This window comes from Exophiala xenobiotica (assembly GCF_000835505.1).
Source record: "Exophiala xenobiotica strain CBS 118157 unplaced genomic scaffold supercont1.1, whole genome shotgun sequence".
NCBI lineage: Eukaryota > Fungi > Ascomycota > Eurotiomycetes > Chaetothyriales > Herpotrichiellaceae > Exophiala > Exophiala xenobiotica.
This window is the reverse complement of record NW_013562494.1, coordinates 2378058-2399256: the sequence shown is the minus strand read 5'-3', so window position 1 is coordinate 2399256 and position 21199 is coordinate 2378058. Positions and strand designations below refer to the sequence as shown.

Genomic DNA, 21199 nt, shown 5'->3' with positions numbered 1-21199 from the left:
CTCGTTCTGTCACGACGTCATGGACTTTTTGGGATCTCAAAATACCGATTTCAGCCGCAACCTTGCCGCCTTAAGCCAAGTGAATTCTACCTGATGTGCAAGGCCTGCCGCTTTTAAGCCTAATCGCCTAACTTGCCCTCCGCACCCCTCCACTTCGCCGAATCAGTTCGTCATAACGTCTACTTCTTGCTCTACTGTCAGTCGCAAAATATTGGTCGGCATGCACAGAATGGCTGTTGATAGATGCTCCCGCATCTTCTCCCGTCCTGCGCTGGAAAAAGACACCCTTTCATGCCTGGGATTTCTGCCGCATTCAGATCATTTTCGAAGGATCGCAAGGACAGCCACCGTCATCGCATCTGCACCTGTTTGCATGGTAGGATGAATAGCAGGAGCGAACTCGGGACTGTGGTTGATGGGGAGTTTTTCAAGCTGGTTGGACGCCATGAGTGAATCCCAAAGCTTAGATTCTGTGCCACCAAAGAGCCAGAAGTAATATGGCTTTCCAATGGACGACGCCAATATACTGAAATCCTCGCTTGCCAAGCTACTCTTTTCTGCCACTTGGAAGGATGGGGAGAAATACTCCCGGAACACATGACAAAGCTCTTGATGCGGAGCTGCTGTATTTGAAGTAAGGGGTATACTCATGCAGTGTTCGATTTGAGGTGGCCTTTCACAGTTGCCCGCCGTACACTCTGCGGTAATCGTCTTCTTCACATTTTCGAGGACTGTCTGCCTCACTGTCTCGTCCAGAGTCCGGATGTTGACGGTGAAGAAAGCTTGGTCGCAGATCACGTTGTCTGCTTCGCCGGCATGGATGGAGCCAACGGTGATCACAGCAACCGCGTCCGGAGCTACGACTCGACTCACTATTGTCTGCAGCCGCACCACAATATGGCTTGCGATGACCACCGGGTCAATACAACGATGCGGCATGCTGCCATGCCCGCCCCTGCCGAAAATTGTCACCTTGAGACTGTCCGACGAGCTCATGATAGGGCCAAGCTTGGTCACCACCATCCCGGCTCGGATGGGAGCAACGTGTTGTGCCAATACCATATCCGGAAGCGGGCAAGCATGACGAATTGGGTCGAAAAGGCCGTCATCGACCATGCCGAGTGCACCATCGCCCGCCTCCTCGGCCGGCTGGAATAGGAATACTATCGTTCCAGACCATAAATCGTGTGCTGCTAGGAGCGTCTCAGCAGCGACTAAGAGACATACAACGTGCATATCATGTCCACAGGCTAGACGGGTGTCAGTCAATCAGGAACAAGTGCGAAGCAGACGACAAGTTGGGAGACCTGACTTACCATGCATGACGGCTGTTTTCTTCCTCTGCGCATCGAGTTGACTACGTCGGCTCGAATAGTCGAGGCCAGTCTTCTCTGCTACTGGAAGCGCATCCATGTCTGCCCTGAGCAGCACGGTTTTCCCCGGCCCATGGCGCAGAATTGCAATCAACCCGTGGCCTCCAATTTTGGTGCGAATTTCAAACTTTGGGCTCAGGTCCCTTAGAAAGTGCTCGATCAACGCCGCTGTCTCCGATTCCTGGTGAGAGAGCTCTGGATTCGCATGAATCCTTTTGTACAGTGACTCGTATTGCTGAAGATTCGGTCGCAGGTTTGCAATGATCGACTTCATAGATGATGCATCGGCATGATCTAAGCTGCCTTCCAGTTTCATCGTGTCGACAGGTTGTAAGGTGCTACTATTACTTTCAGTAACGTTCTTGCACGGCGGGCTTACTTTCCTCGGAACCATGAGGCTGCGGCTAAAGCGTACTATATGGCCTCACACTATCCGAACCAGCCGTAAATCCGAGGTTACGAAGCACGGACACCGCCAAGTTCCCGGGCTTCAAGATGTGGTTGACTTACTACCAGAGCTGGAAAGCGCAGACGAGGTTTCGCCAAAAAGATGGAACGTGTCTCATGCTAGTGGACGTCAATTGGTCAAAGCTACCGCATGGACTGGCAATTCTCGGGGTCACGCCTTTTTACTAGCCAACGTGAAGAGCGTAAAAGGTGTTACTATACGCATTCCTCGCTTGTTGTCGCCACCACGTAAACCGACGTCCTTTCAGCTGAAAGTATGATGGAGATACGAAGAGCACGGACCTTACTTCCCAACTATCGAATGCCTCCCCATCAGTAGCTTCGACAAACATCTAATTATATGCCTGCCAATGGGTTCAGGTCCGACTTTGCGTTATAAGATGGCCTTGGATACGGGGTAGGTATAAGAGACCTTGAATACTTCTGGAGTATCGGTCTCATCCTCAGACTTGTCTCCGCGCAGCGGCTAGATTTTATCAGGTCTTGTCATGGCAGAACCCATCCCGGCCCCTCGGCCTCTGCCGATACTGGGCAATGCTCTTGATCTCGATGCCGAGTTTCCCATGACTAGCCTTATGAACCTATCGGCACAATACGGTGAGCGGCACCACAGCCTTTTGATAGGGATTGCTGGGGACTAATACACATCGCTATCTTCCAGGCGAGATCTTCAAGTTGACTTTAGGGGGTCATGACCGCGTATTTGTCTGTTCCCAGCAGCTCGTCAACGAGATGTGCGACGAAAAACGTTTTCAAAAAGCCGTCACTGGAGCATTACTGCAGATCCGTGGCGCTGTCCATGATGGCTTGTTCACGGCTTTCCCAGGAGAGCACAATTGGGAAGTTGCTCATCGGGCCTTGATGCCTGCATTTGGACCGATGCCTATCAGCAACATGTTCGACGGTATGCGACCTATTCGCTGCGGCTTGTCCAGCCTGACTCAAAACATTTCTAATCCGATCGACTAGAAATGTATGATATAGCTACTCAGTTGGTTCTGAAGTGGGCACGATACGGACCTGAACATGCGATCCACGTCACAGACGACTTCACGAGGCTAACGTTAGACTCGATTGCACTGTGAGCCACTGCGCACCCGCGCCGTATTTGAGGGGTTTGCACGCTGACTGATCTTCAGTTGCGCCATGGGTACTCGGTTCAATTCTTTCTATACCGAGGATCTCCACCCTTTCGTCAAAGCCATGGTGGGATTGCTGGTTGCCGCTGGAGAACGAGCACGTCGACCAGCCTTCGCCGATTTTCTATACAGATCAGCCAACCAAAAATACCACGATGATATCAGTCTCCTTGCAAAGATAGCTTCAGATGTAGTCGAAGAGCGTCGCAAGAACCCCATCGACAAAGCAGATCTCCTGAACGCTATGATCCTCAACAAGGACCCCAAAACAGGCGAACACCTCAGCGAAGACTCTATCGTCAACAACATGATTACCTTTCTAATAGCCGGTAAGTACAAGTACTACGTAGTACGTCGATCTACTATTGTTTCGGGAGCTCATTCGCTGGGAATAGGCCACGAAACAACCTCTGGCTTGCTGTCATTCCTCTTCTATGAACTCCTCAAGAACCCACAAGCATACAGACGAGCACAGGACGAGGTGGACGAGATAGTTGGCAAGGGGTCAATTACAGCCAAGCATCTATCCAAGCTGCGGTATATTAACGCCTGCTTGCGAGAGACGCTTCGCCTTCACCCAACGGCCCCAGCGTTTACTGTTAGTCCGAAACAAGATGAAATCATTGGTGGGAAGTATCTACTACCCAAAGATACGCCAGTTGTGTGTTTCGTCATGGCCGCTCACAGAGACCCAGCAGTGTATGGCGAAGATGCAGAAGCATTCAAACCCGAGAGGATGCTGGATGAACCCTACAGTGAACTTCCACCGAACTCATGGAAGGTGGGCCATCCTCTATAAAGTTGGGAGTGTCTTCTGAACTGACATGTCATAGCCTTTCGGAAATGGATCCAGAGCTTGTATTGGCCGTCCGTTTGCCTGGCAGGAATCTTTGCTCGCCGTGGCTATGTTATTCCAGAATTTCGACCTGAGCCTCGCCGATCCCGCCTATCAGCTGCAGATTCAATCGACATTGACCATTAAGCCCAAAGGCTTCTACATGCGCGCAAAAGTTCGACACCCTGATTTCGAAGCCAGTCTAAATGGCAAGTTGAATCAACCTTCCGAGTCTGGGACGCCAAAAGCACGGCAGAGTAATGAACCTGATCATCCTGTCCAGGCAACGAAGCCTTTACTATCCATATTTTACGGATCAAACACGGGTACCTGTGAAAGTATGGCTGCCTCATTAGCCGCCTCTGCCTCTTCTCATGGTTTCGTTCCCAAGGTGCAGATCTTGGATGAGGCAATTGGTGTACTGCCGAGAGACGGGCCTGTTGTAATCGTCACGTCAAGCTATGAAGGAGAACCACCGGACAATGCCGTTCATTTCGTCTCTTGGTTGAAAAGTCTCCAAGAGTTGCCTCTCACAGGCTTGAAATACGCAGTTTTCGGATGCGGAAACCGTAGGTACTAAACATCTTTTTTCTACGGACAACTACCAATGTTCTTTCGTTCTAGGTGATTGGCAGCACACATATCAGAAAATCCCGACGCTCATAGACGATCTTCTGATGCAGCGTGGAGGCGAGCGTGTCGTTGAAAGAGGGGCTGCTGATGCAAATGACGGTGCGCTGTTCGACACATATGATACCTGGCAGGACGAAAAGTTGTGGCCAGCAATCGCAAAAGCGTTCGAGTCGAAAGCCAATAATAAAGCGGATTCTCACGAGGGTTTGGATATTGAAGTGTCGGCTCAGACAAGACCGAGTCTGCTTCGTCAGGATTTACAACAAGCGCTGGTTCTAGATACGAAACTTTTGACGGCCCCGGGTGCTCCTCAGAGGCGACATATGGAGATTCAGCTGCCCTCTGGAATGTCCTACAAGGCAGGTGACTACCTGGCCGTACTCCCATGGAATCCATTGAGGAACGTCCGAAGAGCGATGTCCAGGTTCCACCTTCCATGGGATGCCACGATCAAGATCAGTGGAGAGTCACACACGGCACTCCCTACCGAAAGGGCCACGTCACTGTTCGAAGTTCTATCTGCACTTGTCGAGTTGTCTCAGCCGGCTACTTCGAAGCAGGTCAAGAAAGTTGCCGAAAGTGTCCCTGAGGAGGACTCGAAGGCGCAGCTCCAAAAATTGTCGGACGGAGACTACAAGCAAGAGGTCCTCGAAAAAAACACCAGCCTCCTTGACATTCTCGAGATGTACCCTACTGCGCAATTTTCGTTGGGGCAGTTTCTCGAGGCTCTTCCCCCAATGCGGATTCGACAGTATAGCATCTCGTCCTCGCCTCTGCAGGATTCTTCCAAGTGCTCCATCACCTACACAGTCTTGGACGCCCCAAGACGGGGTCAGGATCCCGACCATGGCCGCTTCCTTGGGGTGTCGAGCAATTACCTTCGCGCCCGTGAACCAGGAGATTGGATTCATGTTGCTGTGCGGCCCAGTCACAGTGGCTTCCACCTCCCCGCCAACGACAGCACACCGGTCCTCATGATCTGCGCCGGCACTGGCCTCGCTCCGTTTCGGGCATTTGTGCAGGAACGAGCTTTGAAGATCGAATCACGCAGGAAACTCGCCCCGGCTCTCTTGTTTTACGGCTGCGGCTCGCCAGCCGCGGATGATCTCTATGCGGATGAATTTGCAAGGTGGGAAGAGCTGGGTGCTGTCGAGGTGCGACGCGCGTACTCACGCGACACGGACAAGACTTTCGGCTGTAGACATGTTCAAGATCGCGTGTGGCACGACCGAGAAGATGCAAAGAAGCTGTTTGTGCAAAATGCTCAGGTGTACATGTGTGGGGCGGGCGTCGTAGGTGCTGAACTCGACGATGTCATGAAGAAGATCTATATCGAAGCTAAGGGGGCGTCTGAAGAGGATGCCATTGAATGGGTGAGCAAGATGAAGGGCACGCGGTACTGGGCGGACGTTTTCGCCTGATACTAGACGTCCTAGCATAAACTTCTTCGAAAGATTGTCGAATACCAGGAAGTGACGGACTCTACGAACGGCTTTGACTCCTAGTTAGGCGGTAGGAGTATCGAGAAACTATGATGTCCGTCCGTCCCCTTTCGACCAGTCGTACATGGAATCACTCTCAAATTTCTTAATTAAAGACCAGAGGACAGGAGATCCATTTATGTCTGTTCGAAGGAATGGATCGAACCGTTTGGGTCGGATAGAATGGAAATATATGACTGACTGATTTTGCACCATGTCTCTTGTGGGCTTAGTCCCTGGCGTGTCCTCCATTCGAGTTCTCTTTACTTTTCAAAACACGACTGGCAGTCTGGGAATGCCGATATCCATTGTCGGAGGGGTATATTCGACTTGGTCCAGAGGAATTGCCAATTTCAGGTTTGGCAATTTGTGGAACAATGTGGCTGGTGTTGAAGGTTAGCGACGACGCTTGCTATGGAAGGATCGATAGGGGTGATGGGAATTTAGGACCGGAAACGCCTGCTGTCAGAGGATAGAAGGTAATGGCGGCATCAGGGCCACTGTGCTGGGACACTCACCGAACACGATCTCCAATTCCGCCTTTGCCAGATGCTCAGCAATGCATCTGTGAGCGCCGTATCCGTAGCCTAGGGAGTCTTGAGGGTCGAACTGGCGGTGTATGTCGAATTTGTCCGGGTCAGGGAACACCTCTTCGTCACGATTGCCCGACTGACAAGCTGCAATGATGCCCTCACCGGCTTTGATTTGCTGCGAGTCGAAGGGATTGGGTGGTTAGCCTACAGTAGCCACAAGCGGACGTTCCCAACGCACGACTACTCGGGTTTGATGTTGAACGAGATTGCGGGATGGGGGACTCGGTGCTCACCTTGCCGCCGTATTCGACATCGACCTTTGCGACGCGGCGAGTCGCCATGGCCGAGCCCTGATGATATCGGCATAGTTCCTCGACGAAATTGTGCGCGAGGCCGGGATCGTTCTTGAGCTCTTTCAGTTGTTCGGGATGTTCGAAGAGTGTCACCACCCCGAGATTGATCATATTGACCATGGTCGCGTTACCGGCTACAAGCAGAAGAAAGGCAATCTGCACGGCGCCGTCTTGCGAGAGATTGCCGGGTTTGACCTGGATTGCAGAGAAGACACATTTAGTAACTAGCTGTCGCCAACGCCTCTGGAATACCAAGTATGACCAAGAGAGGGTGAGACCGAACCTGTTCTGTCACCAATTTGCTGATCAGATCATTTTCGGGCTGCTTCATGCGCTTCTCGACGAGGGACGCGAGATAATCGAGCAAGACTTGGTTGGCTCGAGAGGCTTCGAGGGCCGTTGCAGAACCATTCGAACGGACCCTGTGGCTCTATGTGTAAGTGGACTGGGCGGCCGCAAAGGGGGTATCCTTTTTGAATACTATTACTTACGCGGCCTGCTGGGTGAGGAATTCCAGGTCTTCCAAAGGGACACCCAGGATTCCGTAGATGACCTATTCATTAGTGTCATATCGTCAGGCACAAGCAAACCAAGGTGCAGTTGCCAAACCAAGTACTTACAAATGATGGGACCGGCAGAGCGAAGCTTTCCACCAAGTCTACAGGCTCCTTGCCTCCTTTTGCCAGCATTTTATCAAGAAGACGATCAACCGTGGCTTGGATCTGCGGTCTCATGGCCTGAACGCTCTCCTTGCTAAAGACAGGCTCTACCAGACCTCTCTGCCTCGTGTGTTCCGGAGGATCCATGTCGACGAAGGTGGGTTTGTTCTTTGCCGCTTCTTTCCCTCCTGCAGACATCTCGGGGAATCCGGATCGCTGACGCTGCTTGGAAAGCCGGTCATCCGTGAGAACTTTCGTGATGTCCTTGTGCTTGACCACCAGCCATGGGTGACTGTCATCCCACAGCGTGACGCGGGATACTGGTTCCGTCTTTCTGAGTCGAGCATATTCAGCCGGGGGCTCGGCCGCACGAGGGCGGCTGAATGGGAATCTTGGTGGACCTGTTTTGATGATTAACATATTGAGGTCAAGACTTTTCCATTGCATCTTATGTGCGAAGAAGTGCGTACCGGTCTGCGTGGCCATGCTTGCTTTTAGGGTGCGAGTGTTGTTTACACCGAGCTTGCTAAAGCGTCTTGCAGTCAATGTTGGGTAGCTGAGCATTGTTCAGAACTTCTGGAAGTCTGTGCCCAGAGTCGGTCTTCGCACAATGGTTTATATGCATCCGGCACGTCTTATAGCTGTCTTTCATTTCGACCATGCCCTGTAGTATGCCGCTGCGACTGGGTCATCAGATGCATCGTTGCAACACCCCGCTCAATAGGTGTGTCCGTGATGACCACACGCAACTCCAAGATGAGCACAGGTGGTCTGATGTTGTTGTCAGATATTTAAACCCCTCTACGATCGTCTCCGCGGAGAGGTACTGACGGGACGGGTCGGCTTCAAGATCTCCAGAGCAGCGAAAGGTACCAAGTACCTTAGCCACGTTTCGACCACACGTGCATTCGCATGATTAATAGGCGAGTCCGGAGCAAATAGCAGGCTTGATGCTGCAAATAGATGACAAAACAGCCGATATGGATCCTTACTTGAGTTTCCTTGGAGCTCTGTGTCCATCGGGGATACCTTGTTCCCTACCTAGGCCAAGTTTTGATGTCCTTGCGCAGTCCCGTTACACCATATGGGAACACTGGTCACGGACATGCGTTGTTTAACATACCCGCGGCGGCCCTGATCGGCAGGCGGTTGGAGGATAGCTCGCTGGGAATCTCCACCATGGGATTATTCACAAGGCGAAGTCTCCGCGGCATCTAGTGGAGACCACATGATAGGCACCCTCGAACACCCTTGACGAGCACCATCAATGGTAGTACAGTTCCTGATCCCGGGCGTGGTATGGACGGAGTTGAGACTTCGATGGGGTAACTTGTAGGAGAATAGTCGTACATAACCGCTGATATCGAGTCTATTTCCACTATGCTGGACCTTGAAACCGTTGTTGCTGGCACCTAGGTGGCTGGTGATATAGACATGGACCTGATCCTCTTTCTCCTGCAGCGCAGTACACCTGACATGATGGCCACGCTGCTGGTTCGATGCGAGTTTCTGTGAATCGATCTAAAAATTGGTCCTTGGGCTTTTCACGACCGGCACTATGAATACATCCAGACAAGCGCTCTAAAGATCCCGGCACTGTTCTTCAAGGTCAAAGCCATTGGTAACGGCACCATATTCAGGCTCGAAAACATTGCTGTGAAGCTGTCACAGTACAGGTACCTATGTTTCCCAAGCCGCGTGAGGTGCGAGCAGGTTGACTAAGCCGTGGCACTTTACGCGCTTCGTTCTCGATCGACGCGTCCACGCGCGACCAGCAAGAGAAGAGGGGCAGAAGTTGGGTTTGGGCGCACGAGGCGCCGTTTCAATGGTCAGACCACCGTTATAACAACCACCTCCACGCACCTTCAACACCAGCGAAAGGGTCAACAAATGGCCTCAGTAGCCACCTAACTTCCCCTGTTCTGGACGTCGATACCGCAGCGTGAGCCCGTCGCCAAATCTCGAACCTCCGGCGTGGTCAGAAGACCAGTAGACTCCAGACTGCGATTGAAGGATGCGGCTCACCTAAGAAAGAGGCAAAGGCCCGCCTACACTGAATCTAGGTCCATGATTTGCTCAATTTCCAAGCCGACAGCTACTAAGATATGTAACTAGTTAGCGGGCTTCTGCTGGACCCCTCGCCTGTGAACCACCAGCTGCATCCTCCACTATCCTCCGACTCCTCTTTGACCCTCGTGCTGCCAGACGGATACAACCATACCAAGACGTGGCAAAAGAAGGCCAGCAATGATTGTTCGACTCATCTTCTGTCATCTCTGGGTGCCTTCGAGAGTTGCATCGTGGATAGTCTTGGTTTATTGAGTCTCTTATTTTCACCGATATCGAAATATCTTGCGCCATCTGAAGCCTACCCCTCCCTAACTTAGTCAGGAGGTCCACCAAAGCTTCAGCGGATCAAGCCAACCGTCTCGGAGCCTTGTCATAGAGCTTGGTTCTATCTCTCCAAGGACGATGCCACTATTCGACAGGGTCCGCAGAAAGCTTTCTCGTACCAAGTCTGCGCCAGGCTTGGTACCGGAAGACGACGACGATGACGACGAGCAAATTCGAATCGAGCCATGGCCAACCACTGCTTTATCTCTAAGTCCCTCGGACGAACAACTTGTTACCAAGCTCGCCTTTACACACGACACCGAGTTCATTGAACGACCACCACGGCTTAAGACACCTTCGGTTGCAACCCGGTTTTCGGAGCGGACCATCTTTAACAATGTCGAGTCCGGGTTTCTCGCATTGCCCACAGAGCTCCTCATCTTCCTCCAGCCGTACCTGACGCCTAGCAGCGAGGTAGCTTTGCGTCACTCTTGCCCAAGGTTCTTTCATTTGTACACGTTGCCTTCTTTTGTACTCAAGGGAAAGGAGTTATTTGATTTCCTGTGCATGACCGAACGAGACCAGAATCCATCCGAGCTCGACAAACTAGTCTGCGGGAAGTGCCAGGAGCTGCACAATCGCTCGACGTTTCCTTCTTCCGAGATCAATCAGGAACCCACCTATCGAGATTGCAGACAAATATGGCTCTGTGCACACCGTACTCTTGGCTACCAGAAGACGATACGCAACATTAAGGCCGGGGTTGAAACACCCTTTCGTGTCGAAACGTTGGAGCCATGCTCACGATGCAGAAACTCGATACGCAACCGATCGGTCGCCGACCGACCTGAAAAGGGGACGTCCATGATGGAATTGGAAAGCCCAAAAGCACAATCGCTGTTGATCTCCAAGATTGGCCTTCTTCAAGTCCCTTCACCGTTGTATAACACCAGAACAAGTGGTGGTAGTGGAATGTACAAGGAAGTTTTCCAGGTCAAGGACGTGTCGGCCGCTCTACAAGCGATCGACTTTCGCCTGTGTCCCCATTTGAAACTAGGGGATCCGTTCATTTTGAGCAAATTCTGCCGGGCATGCCTCAACACGCAACGCCTGCCGCCGGGAGTGAAAGGGCCACTTTGCATTAGCGACTGGAAGCGCGAATCCGCCGAGTCAAGGGCCGGAGCCAAATGTAAAGGCGCTTGTTACACGCGCGGATGCAAGACACAGTTCATGTTTCAGGCTCGCGAAAGTCTCTCACCTGATGCGTCTGGACGACGGCAGGTCTGGTTGATTATTGCCATCTACCGCTGGCTGGGACCTTTGCAGAGCGCAGGCCGGGACCTGACGTGGACCGATCATGCCGTCGACCACAAAGAGCGCAGGGACATGCGTGAGAGGTGGGTGGAGTGGGAGAAGGCCTACAAGATAGGACTTCAATGCATGCCGAACTGGAGTATTTGTCTGTTGCATCCCGAGGACTCGAACCTGCGCTGAAGCACACTGCGAATGTGGTCAATTGCAAGTGCACTGTTGTCGTTTGTGCATCCGGAGGTTTCTTGGTTCTCTGGCGTCGACTGTTGTGAGTATGAGGAATGGTATGATGACCAGTTGATGATGATGGGTGAATGAAGATTTTGAGAAGAGCCTCGGATGGCGAGATGGTAACGACGTTTAAATCAAAAGCGTGGACACATGACTACGAGACAATCTTTGTGTTCGTCTACATGGTGTTATGGAATCCACAGTTTTCTCCGCGGATTTCTTGTCAGGATTCGCATGTTCTGAAGCCTGGTGGGTGACGTTGGCTCCCTGGCTCCGTGGCAAGGCTGGATTTGCTTCTCCGGGAAAATTGTTGTTGGCTGGGCCCGGGCCATCTCTGTCCGAAGCTCATGTTGCTACCCCTCAAGCTCAAGCCCCTCCATCCCACCCGGACAAATCGGTATAGGGGCCGATGTGGCTGGCTCCTAGTCTTCTTCATCGAAGCCACAGATTGGACGTGACGGTGTTCCGGCGAGGAGACGGCATCATTCGGGGTGACAATGGCCCTGAGCAACGAGGGCAGGTGCTGAAAAACTGTGGTCGGTAAGGCATTGCGGTGCACATACGGATAATAGTGGTCCTGAGGTCATAATCTCGCAGTTTTGTGAGCTTTTTGCTACGTCACGATATCAACAACATTTCACTACCCAATTCTCCGTCACTGTCCTCCGTACGGAGACTCCATAAAGCATCATAGCCTATCGTGGCCTATTCTCTCCCAGTGCGTTAGGTAGGTAGTCCTGGCAGTCTCATTCTCAACGCAATCCCCCCCGCGCTCTATCCTTGTCTGGTTAAATTCAGGTCAATCTTTTTTCTCTTCGACTTTTTTTTCCCTCCTCACTTACACATTGTAACCAGAGAACAGGAAAGATCCCAGAACACTAACCAGGTAGTCAAACAGCAACAGAAAACACACCGCAACCATGGGATATCCAGATACTTTCGAAGGTTTCATGATCTCGGATCAGAAGAAATGGACCGAGTTCAAGAAACAAGAGGTGAGTGAATCTGGCCACATCGCATGCTCATGGACACACAGTTTGACATGTCATGCAGTTCAAACCCAAGAAGTTCGGTGACCATGATATCGACATCAAGATCGAGTGCTGCGGTGTCTGTGGCTCCGACGTCCACAGCATCAATGGCGGCTGGGGCGAGGTACCACTGCCCATCTGCGTCGGCCACGAGGTCGTCGGTCATGCCGTCAAAGTCGGGTCCGAAGTGAAAACAGTAAAAGTCGGAGATCGTGTGGGTGTAGGTGCTCAGATCTGGGCTTGTCTCAAGTGCCCTCAATGCAAGAGTGACAACGAGAACTACTGCCCTCATATGGTCGACACGTACGGCGCTCCATACCCGAAGGAGGCCGACCCAGATGAGACCATCTCGCAGGGCGGGTACGCTTCCCACATTCGGGCTCACGAATACTTCACCTTCCCCATCCCAGACGAGATTCCTTCCCACCTCGCAGCTCCGATGCTGTGCGCCGGCTTGACCACATATTCGCCGCTGGTGCGGGCGGGAGTTGGACCGGGCAAAAAGGTGGCTGTGGTAGGCCTGGGAGGTCTCGGACACTTCGGTGTCATCTGGGCCAATGCCCTGGGTGCGGAGGTCTCGGTGATCTCTCACTCTCCCAGCAAGAAAGAGGATGCTCTCAAGCTGGGCGCAAAGGAGTTTATCACCAACGACAAGGAGGGTTGGGAGAAGCCATACGCCTTTGCTTTTGACTTCATCCTGAACACCGCCGACATGACTCACACCTTTGACATTTCCCAATACCTGTCCATGTGTAAGGTCAACGCACCCTTCCACCAGGTCGGTCTGCCGGATGAGGCGCTGCCAGCCATTAAGCCACAGATGTTCATGAGCAATGGCAGTTCCATTGGCGCAAGCCACATTGGCAACAGACCCGAGTGCTTGGCTATGCTTAAGCTGGCTGCAGAGAAGAAGCTACAGCCCATGGTGGAGACCGTTTCGATCTCGGAAGAAGGTTGCAAGGAAGCTGTAACAAGGGTCAAGGACAACAAGATCCGATACCGATTCACCCTGACTGATTACGACAAGGCTTTCGGCGCGCGGAACTGAAGGCTCATAGAAGCTGAAGGTGTCGAGCCACAAGCTAGGTTGTCAGTATGTCCAAAACATGAATGGAGATGAGACCTTGACGTGTGGACAGGGTCTTAGAAAGATCCGGGAATGTTTAGAGAAGGACCCGATTACCTTAACATACATCCTGATAGCTGGCAGTACTCTGCATGAAAAGTACCCGGTCAAGATGCATGCGAATGAAAATAGGCGCCTGTTGTGATACGATCTGACCTGTCAAAAGCGGAGCGTTGTGCACTTTTGTCCTGAAACATGATATCTTCGACTCGCTGCAGGGATGTTCCAGACAAAGTACATACCATAGTACGACTTCCACTCCCAGTTGACGAATGGCATTCGGGTTGCAGAACGGCGTGTCAGCTCAATAAATGTATAGCGCATAGCTGTATGTATATTTATCTTGATTGCATGCATTTTTCATTTTCGAGCGCCGGGGCACCACCACAGTCGCAAAGCTAAAGCATGTCGAGAACGAGCACAACGCCCTTTTTGACTGGCTGAACGTCCCATTCGCGATCAACCCGATCGGGGCGGTAACCCATATCCATCCAGAGGTTGGGCATTCCCTTTCTCGAAAGTCTCCTCGGTGCTCGTACGCGTAGCGGAAGTCCTTGCACAAGGACCAGGGTGCACTGCGCCTTCGGACAATTCAAGTCTTCTAGGGTCGGGTTGGTCTTTAGCTTGATCTCTGATCAGCTTTAGCCTGTTGTCTGTACAAGTATCAGGGCTGCTTGAAGCTTCCGATCTTCCACTTTTAGCGGCCCTCCTCCAAGGCTCGCATCTGCTTCCGCATAAGTTCAACTCGACCATCATCCGTCTATCATGCCGACGTTATTCATGCATCGACAGGGCTTCGGGCAAGGAACATCCATAGATCGAGGATGAACCCGTGGGAAGAACCCAGGGAGGTGGCCTGACCTCTTTGCAGTTTGCACTCGGATTGGCGTCGAGACCAGCCACTGCAGCTGTCAAATTGGGTAGACCAAACGAGTGGATGCATCGCTGGGCGGTTGATCGTCGTCCTTCGGAGGCTTGAAGAGGCGCCAGGTTAGCCTAGCCACGCCTAGCACGCCTAGTGAAGCCTGGTTGGGTCACAGATCCCAGGCTAGAGGGCAGCCTTTGCGCGGCACCTCCCCCATTTCCCACCCATCCATGTCCCACTCTGGCGGGCTTCTTCTGCGCTGCACCTCTCCTCTGCACACTTACCGGGGTCTTCCATTCGCTCATGGCCCTCCTCCACACCTCCTCTCCTACCATGCCAGTGCTTCTGGTTCTGAGTCCAAGCCCGGGGCCGTCGACATTTGGTCATCGTCGACCCCATCCGAAGCCACCAACCTCCTACTATGCTCCGTAATCCACTTTCGCATATCATTTCTCCTGCACTGTGCAGCTACAATGCTCGACTCCTACTCCCCAGATAACCGCCTAGGCATCGGTGACTAGCCCGCAAACCTCCAGACCGGCGACCTTCCTTCGATCCCACCTGACACGAACATTGAGCGCGGCGCTCAATCACCTCTCCTCCAAGAGTCGCCGACAACCATCCGCTTTCATGGAAAGCCTCGTGAGAAGTTGAAGTGTGGCCAACTCCTTCCGAGCTATGCAATAATCATGCGTGCTAAGAGACGGCATCAGCGGGGTCACAATTTGTGCATGAGCTGGACCTAGATTGGGTGCGGGATACCGCAGGCTGTCACAAGCGGATAACGACATGGAGTCTGGGTTGAAGAAGCTATGGACACGACGGAAGAGCAAGGGTCGCGACGGCATGCTCGACTCGGGTGTCAACAGCCTCAGAAAAAGCCAGAGCACCGATCAGGCCGGATGGTCAGTCAATGGAAGCCCACGCTCCAACCATGCTCGAAGTACGTCAAACGGACAGAGTGGGCGTCTGCTAAGTCCTACAACAACGGCCAGCAGCTTCGTGAGACCTGGCTCAAACAACAGAAAACAGCCCATGCTGGTTGGTGTCTCAAGACCGTCAACCTCTCCATCACGGCCCGGCACGTCTGGCAGTGGCAGCCTCATGACTGCTGTCAACCGCGCAGCCGCAGACGCTGTAGCCAAGGCAGAGCAAGAATATCAGCAATCTGCAGATCACTATGCCAAAAACAACCGTCGGCAAAAGGCCCCTCGATACATTGACATATTTTCACTCTCTAATGCCGACGGAACCAATCCTATGCCTGGATATAACGAGGACGTCGCTGAACGAAATCTGGACTTGGCCAGAGTCGCACTCGGAGGCACGCACGAACACCTTGTGCCATCGTCCAAGTATGCCGAGGAGGTTGCTATAAGAAATGCATACCCGCCTTTGGGGGAAAGCGGCAGCACGAATACTTCTCTTTCTAGCCCTCGCCGTCGGTTCGAGGATGGTGTACAATCATCGCTGTCACGAGACATTCCTAGCAGAATAAGCGACCATCCATCACTGTCGGTCAGATCGGACAACCCAGAAAGGTCGAGGTATCAGCCTACGCCGAAATCATTTGATGTACATTCAGCCCAATCAAGCGAACGTCCGTGGCAACCACAACAACAGTTACACGAATTACCCACCGAAGGCCACCCATCTTCAGGAGTCCTCCTGACTCATCACCTTCATCACGTCAGGCCTTCGACAGAGGATCTCCGAGATGGAATGGCCACCTCCAGTTCTCCGGGCATTTACAGGCATTCGGATCAAAGCGATGTCTTGCGTAGCTATCAGCTCTCAGCAACGGAACTGGTCCAAGCAAATTCGAATGATCGCCCTCAGTATTCGCGGCCAGGGACTGCAATGTCCGCTGCTGGTGCCCACGTAACACGTCGAGCTGATTATGCATTCCGGTCGCCGACGAGTCTGAGCAACACATCTTCGGTAAAGCGAGCCATCAATCTGCCTCGCCGCACCATCATGGATTTGACCGGAACCGACTCTGATGTCTTTTCTGAGATGGCACCTGAATCCGCCTATACCTCATCCCCCGTGGTGGAACAGGCCAAACTTAACACGATGCATAGGATACCTGGAATTCCGTCGGAATATCCAATTCCCAAATCGGATGCAGCTGAGGTGAGGACAAACTCTGCACAGTCAGCAGCAGCAACATCATCATCTTTGGCCGAGATTGCGCCGTCTCAGGCACATGAAGAACCTGTTTCAGAATCGCCCGTGACACGAACACCGACACAACCCATAAAAACAAGCGTATTTTCTCCAGTCAGCACTGTCGCATCGTTGCCACCTCGGGCGAGCGTCTTGATACAATCTACAGATGAATTTGATGCTTCCGAGCGCACGATGGTAGAGCCTTTCATGCAAGAAAGCACTGCTCCAGCCGAGACAAACCGGCAACAGACCAAAGATCAGCGCGAGTCGTCGGCAGACGACGATCATGTCATGGTCGAGAAGAAGAGGGATATCGAAAATGGACGCGAGTCAGTCGAAGGACCTGCCTCAACCGTAGAGTTGCCTGCAGTTGCGGACGTCAACGGCGAAAAGCACAAAGAAAATATCGACTCTAGACAGAACTCCCCGCACGCCGGTCTATCATCACAGCCGCAGGTCGAGGAACCTGTGCCGCCACAACAGTATATCCATATGATTGCCGAGAATGTCCGTTCCATTGACGTTGTGGACTCAAGTCGAAGCTTCGGTGTTCACAGGCGGGACTTTGCAAGTCCTCCCACCAAACCCGCGCTCACGAGTGTACCCGAAGATCACGAATTGGGTGGTGACAGAAAATCAAAGCATGTCCGATATCTTCGGAACAGGTCTGCAAGTCATGATCCAAGCAGCGGCAGAACGTCGCTGAGAAGTTCTGATTTACCAAGGATTTCCATCTACCAATCGACATTCAATGAAGCCGAGTTTGCTCAAAAACAGGCGGACGCCCGCGCTGCTCTGATTCGTCTTCAAGAGAGCCTGAATGAGAATTTCCTGACACAATCTCCTATTTCGCGGTCATCCAGGCCCAATGCACCGAAGCATGCTTTTTCATACAGTGATGGCAAGCCAGTCGCTCCGTCCACTATCTTCGCTCAGGTCAGAAACTCTCCGCCCGTTCCGGCAGGTCCAAAGTTCGCGGCTGACATATCGACCGAGGTGGATAGAACTGAAACGCCGACATCGTACCACAATCTTACGACAGTGCCGGAGGCTGACAGGGAGAAACCGCCTCGTGGAGACATGAATGGTATGCAGGAGCGTAAGAAGGGAAAGCAACGGAGCTATCTGGAACTCAGTGGTCCTGGACCGTCGATAGTCGATGGAGAAGATGACCTCGACAGCCCGCTACCACTGCCACCGCCTCTGCACATCAACGGCCGTCGCTTCCAGCAGCAGCAACAGCAGCCGGTGCCTCCGAGTCCAGGCGAGGTTTCTCTGTCGAGTTTCCCTCTTCCCGTTTCGTCCCCGAGACAGTCTCAGTCGTCGAGAGGAAGGCCAAACTCGGCGGACCCGATCAAAGGCAGTCCTGCGGCACAGCATATGTCTCATCACTCGCACCAGAGCAGCGGCGGTGGAAGTCGTGTGCTGCGAAGACCGTCCAGTCAACGCAGTCAGGAAAGCAGTACGTCCGTGTTCAGTATTCCGTACCATATGATTCCGGATCGGTCGAGCAGCATTCGTGACAGACTAGTGATGGAGGAATCGGAATGACGGGGAACGCGTGCCTCTTCTTCACATTCTGGTAGGATCCCCCGTGGATCCCTAACTTGGTCGGGGTCCGGTCCGGCTTTTGTCTGGATTTCGCGAGTGTGGGAGAAAGAAGTAGCAACAAAAAGTCCTGTGTTTATGGGCCATACGACGATGTGATGAATGTTCGCTTTTATTTTTGTACACACAGTATATCTGACCTGCCCTCACCTGCGGAGATGGTGTCGTGTTTTCTCCGTACCATACCATTGGTCTAAGAGCAGTTCCCCCAGGTTATTTGACGGCCGCCAAAGAGTTGGGACATAGTTTTGTATGGCTAGTGATAATCATCCCAGGTTGGCACTTATTGATTTGTTTGAGAGTTCGAGATACCATATGTCATATAGCGTATACCATATACCATATACCATATACTCTACTGAGTATATACGGATTTTATCAATATTTGTTTTATCTGCCACGATCATCGGATCATACCTAGGTAGCTTGGGGGGTTTGACCTCTAGTACTCCGTATCGGTATTGGTATTGGTATGAAGTGCCCTACGAGGTTGTAGCGATCGAGTCGAAGCTATACCTCGCCTCGCCTCGCATACCTAACCAGCACTCTTGTCTCTAATGCGTTGAAATCTCCTGAGTGAGCTGTTTCGTCCTCTGCGTCCTTCTCCTTCTTCTCGGGAACAGGCCAATAAATAATCTCGTGTCGACAGCTGTATGGGGCTGTGCGAAGCTATTACGGAAACTTCACGCCGCGTTCTCCTCTTCCGCATCGTGTTCAGCAGCACATGGGTGGGCAGTAAGATATCTACCTTAGCATTCAAGGCCAAGTTAGGTTGTGCCTATGCCCCAGACTTTCATCCAGCCCTCTCCTGTCCTGATGTATCCTCTCTCCGTTCGTCCTCCTTCAACACCGCGTCCGTGCTCCATCACTTCCTCTTCTCCAGGGAGCCGAAGCCACTCATCCACGACGGGCGGGATCTCCTCTTTGACATGGGATACCACGACGAGTGCTTGGTTTGGATTCAGGCCTCTGAATTTGTCAGAGTCAGAGTCAGCGTTCGAGTCGGAGTTGGATTTCGACTCCGACGCAGACACAAACGCGGAGGCGGACAGTCCATGCTCAAGAAAGGCCATGGCTTTATCCCTCGTCTCGGCGGACAGGCCCGAAAACGCCTCGTCCAGAATAATGATGTCGGGCTCCTTTATGATCGCGCGGAGCAATAACAATAACCGTTGCGCACTGAATGGGAGCGTGCCAAATGCGTGAGTGCTCCTGTCGCTCGCCCAGTCCAGACTCTTGTCGTCGTCGCCGTCGTCGGAAACTCCATCCTGGCGTAGCTCTGGCTGCCAGAAGCGCAGGAACGCATCAACTCTGGCACGCCTCTCAGGAGTCAGTGTGGGTTTCCCGGCGTACGTCTCCGCCCATGAGCTCTCAAGCACGCGTCGGACAGATAAGTTTTTGGGGAAGAAGGCGTGTACCTCGGGTGCGGAGTGGCCGATGCGGGATTGTATCTCCCACAACGACAGGCCGGGTATGCCGGGCGAAGGAAGGCGAGAGCGTCCGAAGAATGTGATCGGCAGGCTGTAAGACTGCGGGTGGTCGGAAGTGAGCAAGGAGAGGAGCGTGGTTTTACCGGAGCCGTTGGGCCCTAAAAGCGCGAGACGCGTGCCTTGTCGGATTGAGAGCGTGAGGCCGGTGCCGTGGCCCAGTACGGTTTTCGGGCCGTACTTCACTGTCACGGATTGAAGGTCGATTAGGGGTTCGCCCAGAGTCCTGGTGGCGGAAGAGGAAGGAGAGGTGGATGGAGAGGCGTATGAGGAGCTGCTTGAGGGGTGGAAGATTTGGCTTTCGGACGCAAGCAGAAGCAGGTCGTCGAGGTCATCGCCCTGTTGAGAGCGTTGTCCTTGTCGGGTCTTGATAGCTTCTCGCCATTCATTCTCAAGCTCGGGAGTGATTTCTTGGGCCAGGACTGCATGGCGTGAGATGCCTTTCGGGCTGAGAATATCGCCCATGCCCGAGGGTGGGAGGCCGTATTTGTGGATGATCTTTCGTACAAGATCGGATTCAGGCCGGCGAGAAGCCGTGGCCAATTCTGCCCACCGTCGTAGACTGAACAGCACGTTGCGTGATTCTCCCTGGAGTGCGACGGTATGATTCGGTCCGAGCACGACTAGATGTGTGAGCCAGTCGGGGATCGGATCTTGAGGTCGTAAGCCAAAGAGAAGAAGAGGCGATGCGCGTCGAGCGAGCGAGCGTAGCATAGGAGACAGAGTGATCAGGGTGGGCGGATCAAGGCCCATGAACGGCTCGTCAAGCAAGACGAGTTTCGGTCTGCCGAGCAGTGCTTTTGCGATTCTCGCTCTTCTCGTCTGTCCGTTGCTCAGGTTGCTCACGGGCATGTCGAGCAATTTCTGCAGGTGTAAATCTTCGATCACCTTGTCGAGGGACTGGATGTCGACCTTTCCATCTTCTGCCGGCTTGGACGGGTTCAATTCGGTCTCGCCCTTGAGATATTGCAGAACGGACCAATCTGTCTCTTCTCTTCGACTTTCATAGCGGGCGCTCAGGTACGCTCCTGTCACTCCGCCGCTCGCAATTTGTCCTTGACCGCTGTTGAACCCGACATAGAAGGGATGCGCAGACGGTGGTCTTTGCGGTCGTCGATCCATTCGGAAGCTAGGTAGGGATATGATCTGGCGCTGGGTGGGAAGCACAAGTGTGAGCCCCTCAAGATCTCGAGGAACGTGGTACCGTCCGAGGGCCCGATGACAGCCCAATGGTAGTCGTTGTGCGAGACGGCCTCGTTCTCTTCTGCAACGATCGTACGCAACTCGAAGTTCAGGTTCGGGAAGAGAGGTGGGTTGGCAGAGGGAGAACCCTGGGCATGTGTCGCAGGATGTTCTCTGTAGAATGTGCCATTGTTAATCTGGATGAGATTCTGTACGGTAAGTCCTCGGGAACGAGAGAACAAAGACAATGTCCTTCTCATGACATTCGTGTCTCAAGGGAAGTGGGAGACCGAACGAAGCGCAGGGCGACACCAAATTTGGGGTACGGTCACTTTTATCTCCGCATACGGAGTATTTACATGGCGAGATGGGCGAGGC

General features: G+C 52.8%; 7 protein-coding genes across 10 annotated transcripts; 4 read left to right on the top strand and 3 right to left on the bottom strand.

The window, feature by feature from the left end:
• Positions 1-93: 93 nt before the first annotated feature.
• Positions 94-1770, bottom strand: PV05_00926 (uncharacterized protein). Its single transcript, XM_013465862.1, has 2 exons — positions 1317-1770; positions 94-1250 (listed from the first exon to the last, which is right to left on the bottom strand). The coding sequence occupies exons 1-2, from the start codon at positions 1765-1767 to the stop codon at positions 319-321; spliced, it is 1383 nt and encodes a 460-aa protein (XP_013321316.1). The 5' UTR covers positions 1768-1770; the 3' UTR covers positions 94-318.
• On the top strand, positions 1204-6189 carry PV05_00925 (uncharacterized protein). Its single transcript, XM_013465861.1, has 7 exons — positions 1204-2438; positions 2503-2745; positions 2811-2922; positions 2981-3309; positions 3376-3761; positions 3814-4384; positions 4440-6189. The coding sequence occupies exons 1-7, from the start codon at positions 2330-2332 to the stop codon at positions 5867-5869; spliced, it is 3180 nt and encodes a 1059-aa protein (XP_013321315.1). The 5' UTR covers positions 1204-2329; the 3' UTR covers positions 5870-6189.
• Positions 5949-8317, bottom strand: PV05_00924 (uncharacterized protein). The gene is made up of 7 exons (XM_013465860.1): positions 7945-8317; positions 7436-7875; positions 7307-7368; positions 7099-7237; positions 6756-7010; positions 6448-6637; positions 5949-6312 (listed from the first exon to the last, which is right to left on the bottom strand). Exons 1-7 carry the CDS (start codon positions 8036-8038, stop codon positions 6200-6202), a joined length of 1293 nt encoding a protein of 430 aa, XP_013321314.1. The 5' UTR covers positions 8039-8317; the 3' UTR covers positions 5949-6199.
• A 1370-nt stretch (positions 8318-9687) lies between these two features.
• PV05_00923 (uncharacterized protein) lies at positions 9688-11993 on the top strand. The gene has a single exon (XM_013465859.1). It carries the CDS (start codon positions 9947-9949, stop codon positions 11300-11302), a length of 1356 nt encoding a protein of 451 aa, XP_013321313.1. The 5' UTR covers positions 9688-9946; the 3' UTR covers positions 11303-11993.
• On the top strand, positions 11989-13810 carry PV05_00922. Of its 3 annotated transcripts, none has more exons than XM_013465857.1 (3): positions 11989-12077; positions 12249-12345; positions 12404-13810. In XM_013465857.1, the coding sequence occupies exons 2-3, from the start codon at positions 12271-12273 to the stop codon at positions 13427-13429; spliced, it is 1101 nt and encodes a 366-aa protein (XP_013321311.1). In that variant the 5' UTR covers positions 11989-12077; positions 12249-12270; the 3' UTR covers positions 13430-13810. The 3 variants fall into 3 exon arrangements, with proteins under 3 accessions (XP_013321311.1, XP_013321310.1, XP_013321312.1); XM_013465856.1 differs by having other exon boundaries at positions 12213-12345; XM_013465858.1 differs by lacking the exon at positions 11989-12077 and having other exon boundaries at positions 12088-12345.
• Positions 13811-14803: 993 nt separating this feature from the next.
• PV05_00921 lies at positions 14804-18530 on the top strand. 2 transcript variants are annotated; one of them, XM_013465854.1, is made up of 2 exons: positions 14804-17480; positions 17549-18530. In XM_013465854.1, exons 1-2 carry the CDS (start codon positions 15162-15164, stop codon positions 17552-17554), a joined length of 2325 nt encoding a protein of 774 aa, XP_013321308.1. In that variant the 5' UTR covers positions 14804-15161; the 3' UTR covers positions 17555-18530. The 2 variants fall into 2 exon arrangements, with proteins under 2 accessions (XP_013321308.1, XP_013321309.1); XM_013465855.1 differs by having other exon boundaries at positions 14804-18530.
• PV05_00920 (uncharacterized protein) lies at positions 18485-21149 on the bottom strand. The gene has a single exon (XM_013465853.1). The coding sequence runs from the start codon at positions 20759-20761 to the stop codon at positions 18920-18922; it is 1842 nt and encodes a 613-aa protein (XP_013321307.1). The 5' UTR covers positions 20762-21149; the 3' UTR covers positions 18485-18919.
• Between the last annotated feature and the right edge of the window lie 50 nt (positions 21150-21199).